The following is a 13,881-nucleotide window of genomic DNA, read 5'->3' on the forward strand; positions in this document are numbered from 1 at the left end:
CAAAGTACAATTGCTGGTCTTTAGCAGGTGTGGGTGAGGCAGAGGCACACCTTGTGGTACAACATGACCCACAGCTACTGCTGTGTGGGGCTTCAAGAACAAAGCTGGCACAGTCTTGTAATGTTCATGGGTTTTTAATGTGTGATTTGCACTAGTGCTGCTTTGACCAGGGGCTAGCAATTTGTAGTGTCTTGGAAAAAATCAGGAGACAATTTCTAGACCACCTTTAACTTCCCACAGCCATCCTACTTCATTGCACTGAACTGTCCTCTCTCCTGCATTGGTGGCATCAGAAGTACAGCCAGACCAAAACTGGACAGCTTCCCCCTAACAGTCTGTAAAAATCAGGATATAGCCTGAAAAGCCTTGCCACTGCAGATTGCCAATTCTGCTGTGATTTAGTGCATCCCTTGCAAAGTGGACCTTAAACATACATTCTTATTTCAGGATGAATAATTCAAAGTATATTTTATTGACACTCTTCAAACAGCCCGAAGAGAAGAAACAGTATTTAAAAAAAGAAGGAAAAAAGAAGACAAAAACCTGTAAAACTGCTAGCTTGCATTCAGTGTTAGAACTTGGAGGTATAAACAAAAGCCTGGAGTAAAAATATGAAGTATATTTCCAATCCTTCAGTGCAGAAAACCAGCAACAATGGTATTTACTCTACATTAGAAGTGTTCCCATGTTCAATTCCAGATATATACTTCTCTTCTATATATATTTTTGATAACTTATGTACAAATAAGATGTCCAACATCTGTTCTTTAATACAAATATGTAATCTTCATGACTGAAACATTACAACAGTTTGATCAAAAGTATAGAAAATCATTGTAATCTTTTTTTTTATGGCAGTGTTTAAAAAACTCCACCCTTGAACCCAAATGACCTTAGAAGGACAAGTATTTCTTCACTGTAATAATACACTGCTCATTCAACATGCAAAGTATTATTGCATACATGAGTCACATGAATTACAATTAAGCCTGAAGGAAATGTGCTGTACAACCCATTCTAGCAAGTGCTAGCTGTAAATATCACAGAAGAAAGCATAAGTACTACTGTATTTTTAAATAAAACACTACAAACTCAAGTATTGTCCTCGCACTAAGACTTTAAGGCAATTAAGAGCTGGAAAGCTTCAGTTTGGCATAGCTGCATCAAGCTCTCCCCTTTCCCAGTTATAAGAATTTGTTTTTAGAGGGCTGCTGATGAATTGTTGCTATATATTAATACAACTCAGTATGAAGTGATAAGTCAGTAACAAAAGTTTAATATCCCCAAGTTTCACCGAGCTGATCAAATTTAAGCAACAGTTTATCCACCAGCTAAGTTTTCCAGCATGGATTTCTAAATTGTTATGAGAACAGAAAAAATATTCAATGTGTAACCTCTCAGTGTAACTGATTTTACAACTTGAATCCATTCTTGGGGTATTGTGGAATTTAAGAGTTAAAAACAGATCTGACAGTCAAATAATATTCAGCTTTAAAAAGGATAACTATTTGCAGTAAAAATTTGTATAAACATACACACAGTAGATCCAAGTCAACAGGCATTTCTTTATGGCTTCTTTCACTGAGGTACTGTTATAACATCCAGCAACAGGACACGAGTGTTCTATAAACACCACATTCATAAGCTGTACCACCAACTCATGGCAAGTGGTAACAGACTGCAAATCCTGCTTCCCTGCAGGACTACAGGAAAAGAGTCTTCCCTGCTATGTGGAGAGTCTCAGTGCAAGCTACAGAAAGCCTTAAAGGCAACTGGCATCAGTGGGGGAAAGTTCCAATGAAAGTCTCCCTCTACTTAAAAGGAGAAAAAATACTCATGGCAAATTGAAATCTCAATTTGTTAAAATTAAGAGCAAACATAAAATTCCAAGGCAGCAAGGGCATGTAGCACAGCAGCCATACATTAAGACTTGAAATGTGTCATTAAGCTCTTGCATCTGACCCTTGAGCTAAGTGCATGCACAGGCTGAGAGCAGCCAACCTGTGACCATGCCACCACACAGACCAACAGTGACAAAGGGGAAGGGGCAAGCACATGACTTCTGTTGATCCAAGAGCAGACAGAATCCCCCTGGAGACCACAAGAGTATTCCTCAGCTGTCAAAAGCTGACTTGTGAGTGCACAGTTACTTGCATCTTTCACTGTTTGTATGTGGGGGAATTTGCAAATCACAGTATTCCCAGTACTCTTAGCCTAAGGGGAAAGAGATGTTCTGTTAAGATAGCATGATTGTTGCCATATGCATTTATCATTCTACCTTTACAGCAGAAAGTATTCTTTTGCTGTTTTTCTTTTTCTTTTTTTTTAACAGAGTGGCCATATTGTTACTACAGCCAAGACTCCCATTTTTTTACACCTATGCTAAAAATATGGTTCTGCAATAAATATCGTTAGAGTGAAATGGAAGTTCAAAACATGCTCAGTTAATTACACCAAGTAGTTCTTTCCAATCAAGGATTTTTAACCCCACAAACCCATTAAACAGTTTGCAGATGCTCAAGTTCCTTACATGAAGATACAGCACAACATTTAAAACTCAGTGCTTAGCCACATACAATCCATACTGTAATCTATATATATGTTATAACATATCCCCACTTAGATCTACAAATTCATCATCCCTCTTGACCAAGTCGTCTTCATCTTCCAAGTCTTTCCAGGTGCTAGTGGGTAAAGCTGGTTTGACAGACTGTCTCTGCAGGAGAGCAAATGGAAACAAGGATGACAAACGGGCAGAATTTCGCAGCATGGGAACAGAATGTACGTCTCCAGAAACAGCCTGACTGTGTTCTTCATCCATTTTCACCTGCAGGCTTTGCACTTCCTCCATCAAGTCCAAAATCTTGGCAGCTGTAGCTATTGTTCCCCCACCATGAAGCTGGGCCTCGGGAATCCATCGTAGGTAACGCTGTGCCCAGACTTTGATTTCGGGGCCGTCGATGCGCGGCAGCAGGAGACCGTGGTAGTCAACAGGCTTGCTATGCCAGCTATCATAAAACTCCCTTAAGCTATTAGGGGGCTCATCTGAAGAATTTATGAACTTGCCAATTCTTTTACCCAGAATGTTTTTAATTAAATGATCTGTTTCCTCCCTGAAAAATCCTCTCTTCGTGGAAGGCTTTGCCTGCGTCAGTGGCAAAGAAAGCTGCCGTTGATGCTTTAAGAGGAAAAAAAGGCAAAATACTCAGATAAACATTAAGAGAGTGGGACTTCAGAAAGCAGTTTTACGAGGGAGAAAAAAAAAGTTGTATTCAGGAATCTCCTGCAAGCAATAGTCACTTGACCTATATAGAAAAGCAGTGGCTGTGTTTAAATTGTTACTTTTCAATACATCAAGTACTTTACAGGGCATACTGAGTGTTGCCAGCTTCCTTCCCTGCTAACCAAACGTGACACTGATAAAACAATTGTCTTTGAAAAAGCCAAACCCTTTGCTTACATTTAAGTATTGCCAGTGTCCATGTTTAGGTTAAGCTAGTTAGAAATCAGAGAGCACTTTATTTATAGGTTTTTATCCAGTGGTCCCTCAGTGCATCTCAGATAAATGATGTAGATGTAGATGATACTGGCAGTGTCTCACATGAGAATGCTTTATACAAGACAAAATTTAACCAATGAACTGCAATTGAAAAAGGCTACTCCAAAAACTTTTCCCTGAGTTTGAGCTATGTGCCAGTAATGAGGGGGTCCATCCATAATCCTCCATACTCCAGACAGTCTTTTTGCTGTTGTTGGTCCCCCTCCCACTCCAAGTGCACACACACACTCCAGTTACACTCAGACAAAATTAGGGAGGCAATTACAAACCTATGTATTTCAGTCAGGTACTCCACGGAACAACTAAATGAACTCCCTTCAAACACATCATTGCAGCTCACCTGAATATTAAATCTCATGACTTACCAACAGACTTGCATAGAAGTATGAAGAAAAATAATCCCTAACTCACAGCTATGTACTATAAAAGAGTTATTTACTGTGGTACATGCAAACTGGGTTCTTAAGATCCAGGTGGGCCTGAGGTATACATGTATTTTGTCAATTAAAAAAAGTCTGCACCAATACTTTCACTGTGAGGACATTTGAAATAAGAGATGTGCAAAATATTTCTAGAATTAAAAAAACCAGTTTAGCAGCACATATCTTACTTTGAACCGTGCAGTCTTCCGTTGACTTCTATCTGGTTTTGGTTTCTCTGCATAAAGAGGGTTGTTCAGGAAAGCCAGGGCCTTGGGATCAAACTGCACAGACCAGTCCCACACAGTAAGGAATCTGAAAGGACCACTTTGTGTCTTGAGGCTTTCCCCACTCTGCCAAAACAAACAAGTCACATTTAATACTGCTAGAAGGGAATTCTGACCAAGTCAAGGTGAAATAAAAAAACTGGCTTTTCAGAAAAAAAAGACACAGAGTTGCAATAACACTCTTGCTTTCTAAGTGTTCAATACTGAACAACAACAGTGCAATCAGACTTTCACAGATGAAAATAAAGTAAAATATTCTCAGGGAAAAAAAAAAGATATTTTGGAACTTGGGCAAAAGACAGACTTGTCTGGATTCCTCAAACACAGAGGGCACATTAGGATTCCAAACACCAAAAGCTGGAATTGCATTCATGCAGTGCAGTGGTCTAGATTTTGTGATCAACAATATATTTGTATGAAAGACATTAATTCACTTTTTTCTTTAGTCTCTGTGCAGCCTTGCAGAGGATACTCCCATTGCTCCCAGCTTCTTAGGCTAGAGAAGAGCATGAACCAATATAAATCAACATTCAGGAGATGTTGATTTTGGAATACACTACATATACTATATACTATACAAGAATTTCATAGATAACTTTTTCTTCCAGACAGCTGGATATTCCTTGTAGGTTAAGGAGCTCCAATTTCACTGAAGGGCATTAAACATGAAACTGCAGCTACATATAATAGGTAATGTATTCCTTCTGTCATCATAAACTCCTAAGTCCTGAACTTGCCTTCCTATAGCCAAAACTGCACTTGTTCACCCTTCAAGGCAGTTCCATGAGTAAGGAAAAAGGTGATGTTGGGAATTAGCTTTTTTGGCTCTTCCTTGTTTGTTGGTCAAACTCATTCTCCAAAACACTGCATCTACAAAATACCAAACCCTTACCTTACTAGTGTCTCTCTGATGTTGAGAGTTGAAGAAGAAAGTGCTAAAAATAGGCACATAGAGGCTGTCTGACAAGACAGTTAAGTAAGTTTCTGTGAACTCAAATGCTGGAGGATACTGTTGTACCAGCTGCCAAACACAATTTAGCAGGAGCAGAAAAACAGGAGCCTAAGTAAACAAAAAATTTCATCAGTTTCAAAACCAGTTAAAATTGTTCCACCATGCAAACTATTTATTTTGTAGTATCAAGCGTCTCCAAATACAAATCTTAAGGCAAGAAGCCTCATTAAGTACAGAACTTAACATGTACATTTGGCTGAAATTTGAAGTAGTATTATCTGAGCTATCCTTGGCCAATTATTGACAGAATAGATGAGCATTTTCTACTCTGAATTTGGAAGTTGCCACTACGAAACCTTTTAAAGGTGGCAAACTAGTTTATAGCAACTCGTGATCAGAATTAGTCAGTTTACACCTATTACTTCCATTTGAATAGCAATCTGATCTAGTCCAAAAGCAAGACAGTAAAAAGTTGATCTCCAGATGTGACAGGAACAGGCAATTAACTTGAGTTATTTCTGTGGATGCTACTGCCATTTAACATGGTTTTCAGGGGCACAGGATATATGACTTTCAAAAGACTCCACGACTGGGAAATTTTACATTTGCTCTCTTTAATAATAAAGCCATTGCTGACCTCTAAACAGCAAAAACAGTGACACTGTACAAACATCAACCCATAAAACAGAACACAAGATCCTCAGAGAAACTGGAACTTCTGGACTAACAGGTAATTCCCTCCTCATCTGAGTAAGGTTATAAATAAGTAAGTAAGCAAAACAATTAAAAAAACCATACCTCCTCTTTCTCACTTTTGTGTAAGTGGTTACAGCGATCCAAAAAGCCATGTCCTCCAATCACCCACTCCTTCTGAATAAGGCTCTGAAACCCTGACTTTGTTCTGCTGTAAGAATCCATCATCACTTGAACCAGACTCGAGATTACACAGCACAGATCAGTAGCACTCTCCTCTACAAAGGGAACAGAAACCACATTTTACACTGAGCCATTCCTCAAACATTATGTAAGAAAGCAAAGCATTGCCATGTTCACATAAACAAAACTGTATTTCAGGATCAGAGTAGCACAGACATTTTTGCAAGTCAGAGAGAAGTTAATCCATGATTCCAAATTTAAGGTTACTTACACGCTTAGCCTAGGAAAGTACTTCAACAATAAAACCTCCAAGCCCCAACCCTTACTAGGATAAGTAGTGCCCTTCAGTCTCCCACAAGCACACACTGCCCCTCAGCCCAGCCATTTGTTCTCACCCCTCCTATCCTTCACAGCTCTGGTCACAAGGTGTGAAACTGCCTCCTCATGCAACATAGAGTCCTTTCCAAAAGGTACCTCCAGAAAACACCTCTTGCCTGTGCTAGGCTTCTCGAATGGCAATATGTGTGAAAAACAACTAAATTACCAATCCAGGAGTCACTTAATGGTTAACTTTAGGTTTGATTTTACATGTGATTACTCAGTCTAGGAAAATAAACTGCTCAACATGTTTACAATAAGCACATTATTCCATGTATTCTTAATAAAGAGTCTGCAGAATATCCAACGTGTCTAGAAAATATAAAGGTTATTTTTCAAAATTTTCATATTACTGCTTCTTTGTATAGAGATGGTTCCCCTAGCCCCTTAAAGTACAGCAAAGGGCCTAGGAGACCTTAAATAAAATAAACTGGGAAATAGGTATGTTACCTCTTCTTGAAGCAAGACTTTTCTGCCAATTTATCAGCACCTTTTTCATTCATACACTGGAACTGTGCTTAATATGTTTTCTTTAACTACAGGAAGCATTTCCAGAAGTGTGGGAGATTCAGGTGTCTTTACTTGAGTTCTATATGAATTTTAGCAAGTCTCTACCATAATTATAAACTTACAGCTTATGCTACTTCAGAATGAATTTAAACAAATCAATAATAGGACTCTCTCATTAAATTCTTACCTATGAGGAGAACATTTGTATGCTGTATTTCCAGGCACTCAGCAACCTCTATGGCTTTCTTCAAGACTCTCCTGTTTTGGTACAGGAAAAGTGGAGTGAAGTTTGTTATATTAGTTTCCCCTAGACATGGTTAGAATGCTATACTTGAAACCTCACTAGTTCTTTAAAACAGAAAACCCATGCTCAGCTTGTGTAAACTAAGAACTGCTTAGCTTCAAGAACATTTTATTTGGCCATTAACCATGCATCTTCAGTTGCTATGATACAATACTTTATTCTGGATCAACAGCAGCCATCACACACATTGCTAAGAACCAGCTCTTTATCCTGAAAAAGTCAACATCACCACATTTATGTTCTAACGTACTACATTCTAGATTTCTTCCAAAATCTGATTTCAAGAGAGAGAGGGAAGGATGAACAATCAGCTCTTGTAAACACTCAGACAAAAGTAATTTTAGACATTATTACACAAGGAAGAGTGAGTGGAATTACAGATCACATAAAACCAGATGTAACACTGTAGGTTTCTAGATCTAAATTTTCATGAAGTTAGTTATTCTTAGCAAAGCCTGCACACAAATTGGGATTCTTGCAATAGCTTAGGTCACTAATCGAAGCTGACAGTTTGTTTCTTAAGTGTGGAGTTATCAGATTCTTCTTTGTTCTACCATTTAGAACATGTGACAAGGCATTCCTAATAACTACAAGAGCCAAGAACAGGCTGATCCAAGAACCAAATGGATCCAAGTATGGAAATGACCAGTCTCAAAACAATCTAAAGATAGGAGCCCAGCCTGGCATTTACTTTAACCTACCTGTGATCTCTGTTATGTCTATGAATTTCTCAACACATACATGGTCTTCACTAGAACCTTTCAATAAACACACACATTTAAATTCTGAATTAATGAGCTAATAACTATCAATATTTATTGATTGTTATTAAGACCAGAAGGGACTGGAGCTCACTGCAGAAGCACCCCATGGCAATTAGCTGATTACAGAATAAACAGACAGACAAAAGAGCTAGCACAAAGTAACACTGAAAACAAAACTCCTCAACATTCCACTACAACAAGCCTTAAGTTAGCCAAAGCCATTCCAACACTTACTCACTGTGGACTGCTGAGAGAAGAAAAGAGAACCTAGGGAACAATCAGCACAGCAGGGGGACAAAACTGAGAAGAAATGTCCTTTTACAACTCTTTAGTGGACTAACATCTTGAACACTGCACTTCATCTCATTCTAAAGGACATTACAGAAGCAGAAAGTACAAATAAGGATGGCAAGGCCAGTCAAAGACATAGAATAGTTTCACACAAGAAACAAACAGGATTCTTGAGTTTGGAAAGAAGGTGACAGTGCAGGATGGAAATTACTGGATCTGTATTTTTAACTGGCACTCTGGAAGAATTGTAATTTGAATGATTTGCTACTTCTCATATCCTTTAAAGTGGAAGGCTTAACACAAGTCTGCACTGTTAACAACACTGACTCAAGTTTCAGAAAAAAGGTATATAAATGGGACCATAAGCCTGCCTTACTTTTTTTTTCCTACTGGCAGTAAAAAATTCTGTTTCAAGAAACTAGCTAGAAAACGCACTACAAATGCAATTACCAACAATTTGAAACACAGAAAGCTGAAGATAAAGCAAACCTGATTATTTCTAGCCAGTTTGTGCTCTCCAGTAATGAAAACCATTTCACATCAGTTGCCCAGAAGTCTGTACTGTTATCTGCAAAAAGAAGAGAAAAACAAAAATTGGTTTGTTCACATAACACAATGATAATTAAGAGCCATCCATTGCATTACCCTTCAGCTATGAACAGGTACAAAACAACCAATACTAAGGAGTCAGCTAATCTCAATCACTGTTAAAGCTGACACCTTATAACTACATAAGGAAATGAAGTAGTCCTACAAACACCAGCAGAGTTGTATAGCACCACAGCCTTTTAGAAAAAGTTGAAGGTTCATGGCACTCAAACCAGGTAAATAAGTCTGTTGACAAAAGGACAAAATGGAAAAGGAATAAAAATATTTAATCAGAGATGATGATCTACATAAAGCTTAACCTAAAGATGCTGGATTTTGAAAATCATTACCAACAGAGCCACAGACATCAATGGGTTTTAGACATAGGTTATAAAAATTTATAGCATGTAAGACTGCCTGAAAAATGTTTTAAACAGTTTTTGCTGCAACTAAAAAAAGACATTAAAATATATAAACAGGGAGGCCAAGTTCAATACCACTAAGCCACTGGACGCCTATGAATTTCACTAGGATTTCTTTTGTACGTTTTTTCATATGCCACCTAAGCGTCCATTGCTTCTATTTCTATCAAAGCCAGACAACAAATATTGGAAAGCTTTCACAATGGGATATAGTCAATTAAAACCAGAATAGATTACATTTCCTGCATGAGACAAACCTTGAAGCACAAGGCCTACAAGGGTCTACTAGTGAGAAACCAGATACACGAAATTCCCTCCTCCCCCATCCTTTCCACGACAGCTTCAGTTCCACATGTTTCTGTGTAACTTCCCACCTCCCAGAGTCTCTCCAAACACTTCCAGTGTTCAATTCCAGCACATTCACACACTTCTGTCTCTGCTGCATCTTGCACCTATGCCTCAAAGGCACAGGCATAGATGAGTTTTATTCCTCTAGCTGTGCTGCCTCCATGCCTCTGTACCTCATCCTGTTCATTATGCAATTTAAATTCCTCTCCCAATTTCTTTCACCTTGGCCATAGAAACTAGTTCTCTACAAAAGTATTAGAATGCATCTTCAAAGCTCTGTCCCATTAGACATAGTTTTCACCAAATCCCACCACTCTCACAGTAAAGCATTTTTTCCTAATACCTGATCTAAAGCTGCCCACTTTCCCCTGTCCTGTCATTTCATGGTCTCATCTAAAGTCCCTCTCTAGTTCTCTCACAGCCCCTCTAGGCACTGGAAAGTTTCCTAAAGTCTCCCTGGAGCCTTCTCTTCCCTACGCTGAAAAATCCTAATTCCATCAGCCTTTCCTCACAGCCAAGGTGCTCCATCCCTTTGATCATCTTGGTGCCCTCCTCTGGGCTCACTGCAGCAGGTCCCTGTCCCTCCTGTGCTGGAGCCCAGCTCTGGATGCAGTGCTCCAGGTGGGTGTCAGCAGAGCAGAGCAGAGGGGCAGAATCCCCTCCCTGCCCTGCTGCCCACGGGGCTCTGGATGCAGCCCAGGACACGTTTGGCTCTCTGGGCTGGCAGTGCCACAGCCAGGACAAGTTGCCTATACCATATTAACTAGTACAGGACTAGGCACGTACAGGACTAAAGTAATGGTTAATGTGTTCAGACTTCTGTAAAGTACTTCTGCAAAAGATTACCTGAATGTTTTTCTCAGACTGAAATTGCACAGTGCTATACTCAGTGAGGTACTAACCAACTTTATTTCAAAAACTGCAATAACAAATGCTTACTAGATGGCAGTTTCAACACATTCCCGTTTGCATGAACCTAAGACAATGATACAATTACATCATTGAAATACACAGCATTTCATGACAGAGGTTAAATGACTTCAATTCAAGCTTAGGCTTTTTTCCTACACAGGGTAAGTTACTAGAAATCACATGAAAAGGTAATTGTTTTTAGCTCTTAAGATTCACTGTTGATTTTACAGTGTATTCTAGATACAATCTTCAGTGTGAAACTCAAATACCTCATATTAGAAGTGGAGTGGAACTTTTTTCGTCTAAAGAGGTGAGGTCAAAGTGTTTCATGACTGCAAAATAGTTAGAAAGTCTCAGAAGAGAAGTCTGAAAGCCTAGATCACACTTTTACATGGCTCCCATATGATTGCTTTCTAAAGGACAGAATTTAAGCAGCTTCATATGTTTTGAGAAGTGACTAGTGTGGAACAAAACCACGGGCAAAAATTAATTAGCATCCTCTACTCCAGACAGAGCCCAAAGGCTAAAAGTTTGGCCACAGAAGACTGAAAATCTTCCCCACAAACTTCATTCCAGTTAGTGTAACCCAACCAACACTTGAGACTCCACTCCTTGAAAAGTAATTTTCAGATACTTTGACAGCTTAACAAGAGGTGGTTAAGTCAAAGAACTACAAACCTTCATTCACATCCTAGACATAAGCATAGTCTTCAGTTACGTATTTTAAAATCTGTTTTTACCCACCCTCAAAATCAAGACACCAATCAAGAAAATTACTGCACTCAGGAGTCACAGCACATCACTGTTATGCTTTGCTTTAAAGTCTGACTTACCTATCAAAAACAGCTGTTTAAATCTTGTGTATGCAGTCTGGATATCTTGCAGAGATGGAAGGCTGCTTGACAAGTCATCCATCTTCAGGAGCTCATAGGGAGGTTTGCTAATTGTCTTATAGATTCTAAATCAAACCATCAAGAGATTAAAGCCTTCTGCTTCACAAGTCAAATAATGCATCAACTATTATCCGAAGACAAAGTTAATAGGCATGATTTGTCAGAGAGCTGTAATACCAGAAGATAGACACTCTGGAAAGCTAGTGACCTCCATGCATTTCTAAGTACTGTTTATACACAGGCTTATAACAAGATTTGATGCTTTTAACTATGGCACCAATAAAATTATACTCGTGCCTATTTATGCAGCTATGAATATTAGAAGCACTACTTGATTTTTACTGCTGTTTCTTTAGAATTTTCTTCATTAGACACACCAAAATCACTTTACTAGAAGGCTGCTAGAGCTGTATTCTGAAAGAAGAGATAGATAGAAACACCCAAAACTCCCAGCAGAAGTTGACTTTTGCCAAACAGATTCTGATATCTAGCTGTTAGGTCTTCTAATGAAACACACAAGTAAAGGAAATTATTTGGATTCAAACAAGACAATGTATCTTGTACTTCCCTATATATCTACAGATTTTTTTCTCTTGAAGGAGAGGAAAAAAACTAGGCCAGATGAGCATTCCCACTCATTCAGGTTCCAGAGTTCAGATGAACATCAATGTAGTAACTACCTCTGCTGTCACACTGGACTCTTTATTACCAACACCTGCGAAAAGTTGCTCTAGCCCATACTTCAAAAGTGAGGTCTTGTGGGCAGTTTTCCAGGCAGGGCAGAGTGCTTTGCTTCCTGCAGGCTGTAGCACAGAAACCTGCTTTAGGTGAGAACTACAGGAGTCCACATCATAAACATGGGTTACCAGACCTACTGGAAGATGCATCAGATCAGAGAAGTGAGGGAGAGCAATTGCTGGCCAAATACAGTACTTCTTCTAAATGACAGCAAAGAACTTACACTGCAAGATCAGGCTCTGAACAGCTTTTTTTAAAAGATAGACTGCTAATTGTAAACATCTGCTCTGTGCCTGAGTTCAGACTATTACTATAATGGCACTTGAACACACCCTGATGGCCAATTTGTAGATATATTTCAGACTCCAGTGATTAAACACGAGTACTGCACAGCAAAGAAAACCAGCAATACTGCCCCCAGTTGAAATGGCCACAGAGAAGGGATCAGTATAGCAGAGGATACCTTGTTACAGCTTACTGCTAGTTTTATTTACTTTCACATAATGAAAGAGCATTAAAGACAGCTCTAAGTCATATAATCTTTCCCATTTCAGGGTAAAAATATTAGAGAACCTGCAGGAAGGGCCACAACTCTTTCCTATGCAAGTATAATTAATTTTATAAACAAAAGCAGTTTTAAGAGCCCAGTCAAGCTGTTTTCTGTTGTTTCTGTGTGATTAACAGGTCTCCATCTATGAGGAGCAAGGAGCCAATGTTCAATGTACAGCTTGTACATATGAGTCTGATCTAATAGGTGGCTGCTGAGAGAGAAGTTCTGTCTAGGACAAACAGCAGTTTAAAAAAAGTGCCAAAATTAAAGGACAAAAAAGTCTTTGCCATGACAGTCAGACAGCTGTGCTCCTCCGCTTAAGTTAAACTTGTGGTTTTTCAAACTGCTGAACTAATTCAGTTCACTATCCCATCTGAAAAAGTGCTGTTTGCCTTCACATCTGAAAGCTGCAGTAGTGAATCACTCAGCCTGCCTCAGACATTTAAGGACACCTTATCTCAAGTTACTTAAGAATATGAACCTATCTCTCAGAAAGTGGCAGACTGTCAAAAACTCAGTTTTCAAATGTATATTTAGAGATGGAGCCTACATTTCTCTTATTTGCAAAGCAATTAAGCCATTAACCCTACAGGCTTTACTGCTGCTTCACCTACAAAACACACCATAGTAAGTACATATTCCTCAGAAACAGATGTGTATGCAGCTTCACATAAAAAAGCCTTGGGTGAAGTTCCAACCCTGCACAAGTGACCAATGCCACTGGGTCAAGGGTTTAAACACATTCCACTACAGCAACATTCCACTACTACTTTCATATACAGAACTTGTTTCCTGATGTGTGAAAGCGTAAAAGATATAGCATATATGGAAAAAGAGAAGCAAGGTCCATACCAAGCAAAGTGTTGTGGACAGAATAGCTATTACTGACCCATCCAAGAAGGCTTTTTGCATTTGTGAAGTGCTGTCATCCTGTTCTTTGGGAAATGAGGACATTTTGAGAAGAGCAGCGCCGTTATGGCAAGACCAACACCAAATCTGCAGAAAGACATTTACCAGGTGAGAAAAACTAGTAAATTGTCCTATACCATGTATTTGCTCAAGTGATTGAGTGATTTCAAATTTTCTCTCT

General features: G+C 39.0%; 1 protein-coding gene across 2 annotated transcripts in view; it reads right to left on the bottom strand.

Moving 5' to 3' along the window:
- Positions 1–451: 451 nt before the first annotated feature.
- Positions 452–13,881, bottom strand: part of MTMR12 (myotubularin related protein 12) — a 32,994-nt gene continuing 19,564 nt past the window's right edge. Inside the window, exons 9-17 of one of the 2 annotated variants that reach the window (XM_039709812.1) lie at positions 13,681–13,787; positions 11,444–11,568; positions 8,830–8,908; positions 8,284–8,316; positions 7,169–7,239; positions 6,016–6,188; positions 5,158–5,325; positions 4,170–4,331; positions 452–3,178 (exon numbers count right to left, since the gene is read on the bottom strand). In XM_039709812.1, coding sequence (XP_039565746.1) covers positions 2,603–3,178; positions 4,170–4,331; positions 5,158–5,325; positions 6,016–6,188; positions 7,169–7,239; positions 8,284–8,316; positions 8,830–8,908; positions 11,444–11,568; positions 13,681–13,787 — 1,494 coding nt within the window. In that variant the 3' untranslated portion in view covers positions 452–2,602. The remainder of the gene's footprint in view (positions 3,179–4,169; positions 4,332–5,157; positions 5,326–6,015; positions 6,189–7,168; positions 7,240–8,283; positions 8,317–8,829; positions 8,909–11,443; positions 11,569–13,680; positions 13,788–13,881) is intronic. The other variant, XM_039709813.1, reaches the window with a different exon arrangement.

The sequence above is a fragment of the Passer montanus genome, unplaced genomic scaffold, assembly GCF_014805655.1.
Source record: "Passer montanus isolate IOZ18808 unplaced genomic scaffold, ASM1480565v1 scaffold22, whole genome shotgun sequence".
NCBI lineage: Eukaryota > Metazoa > Chordata > Aves > Passeriformes > Passeridae > Passer > Passer montanus.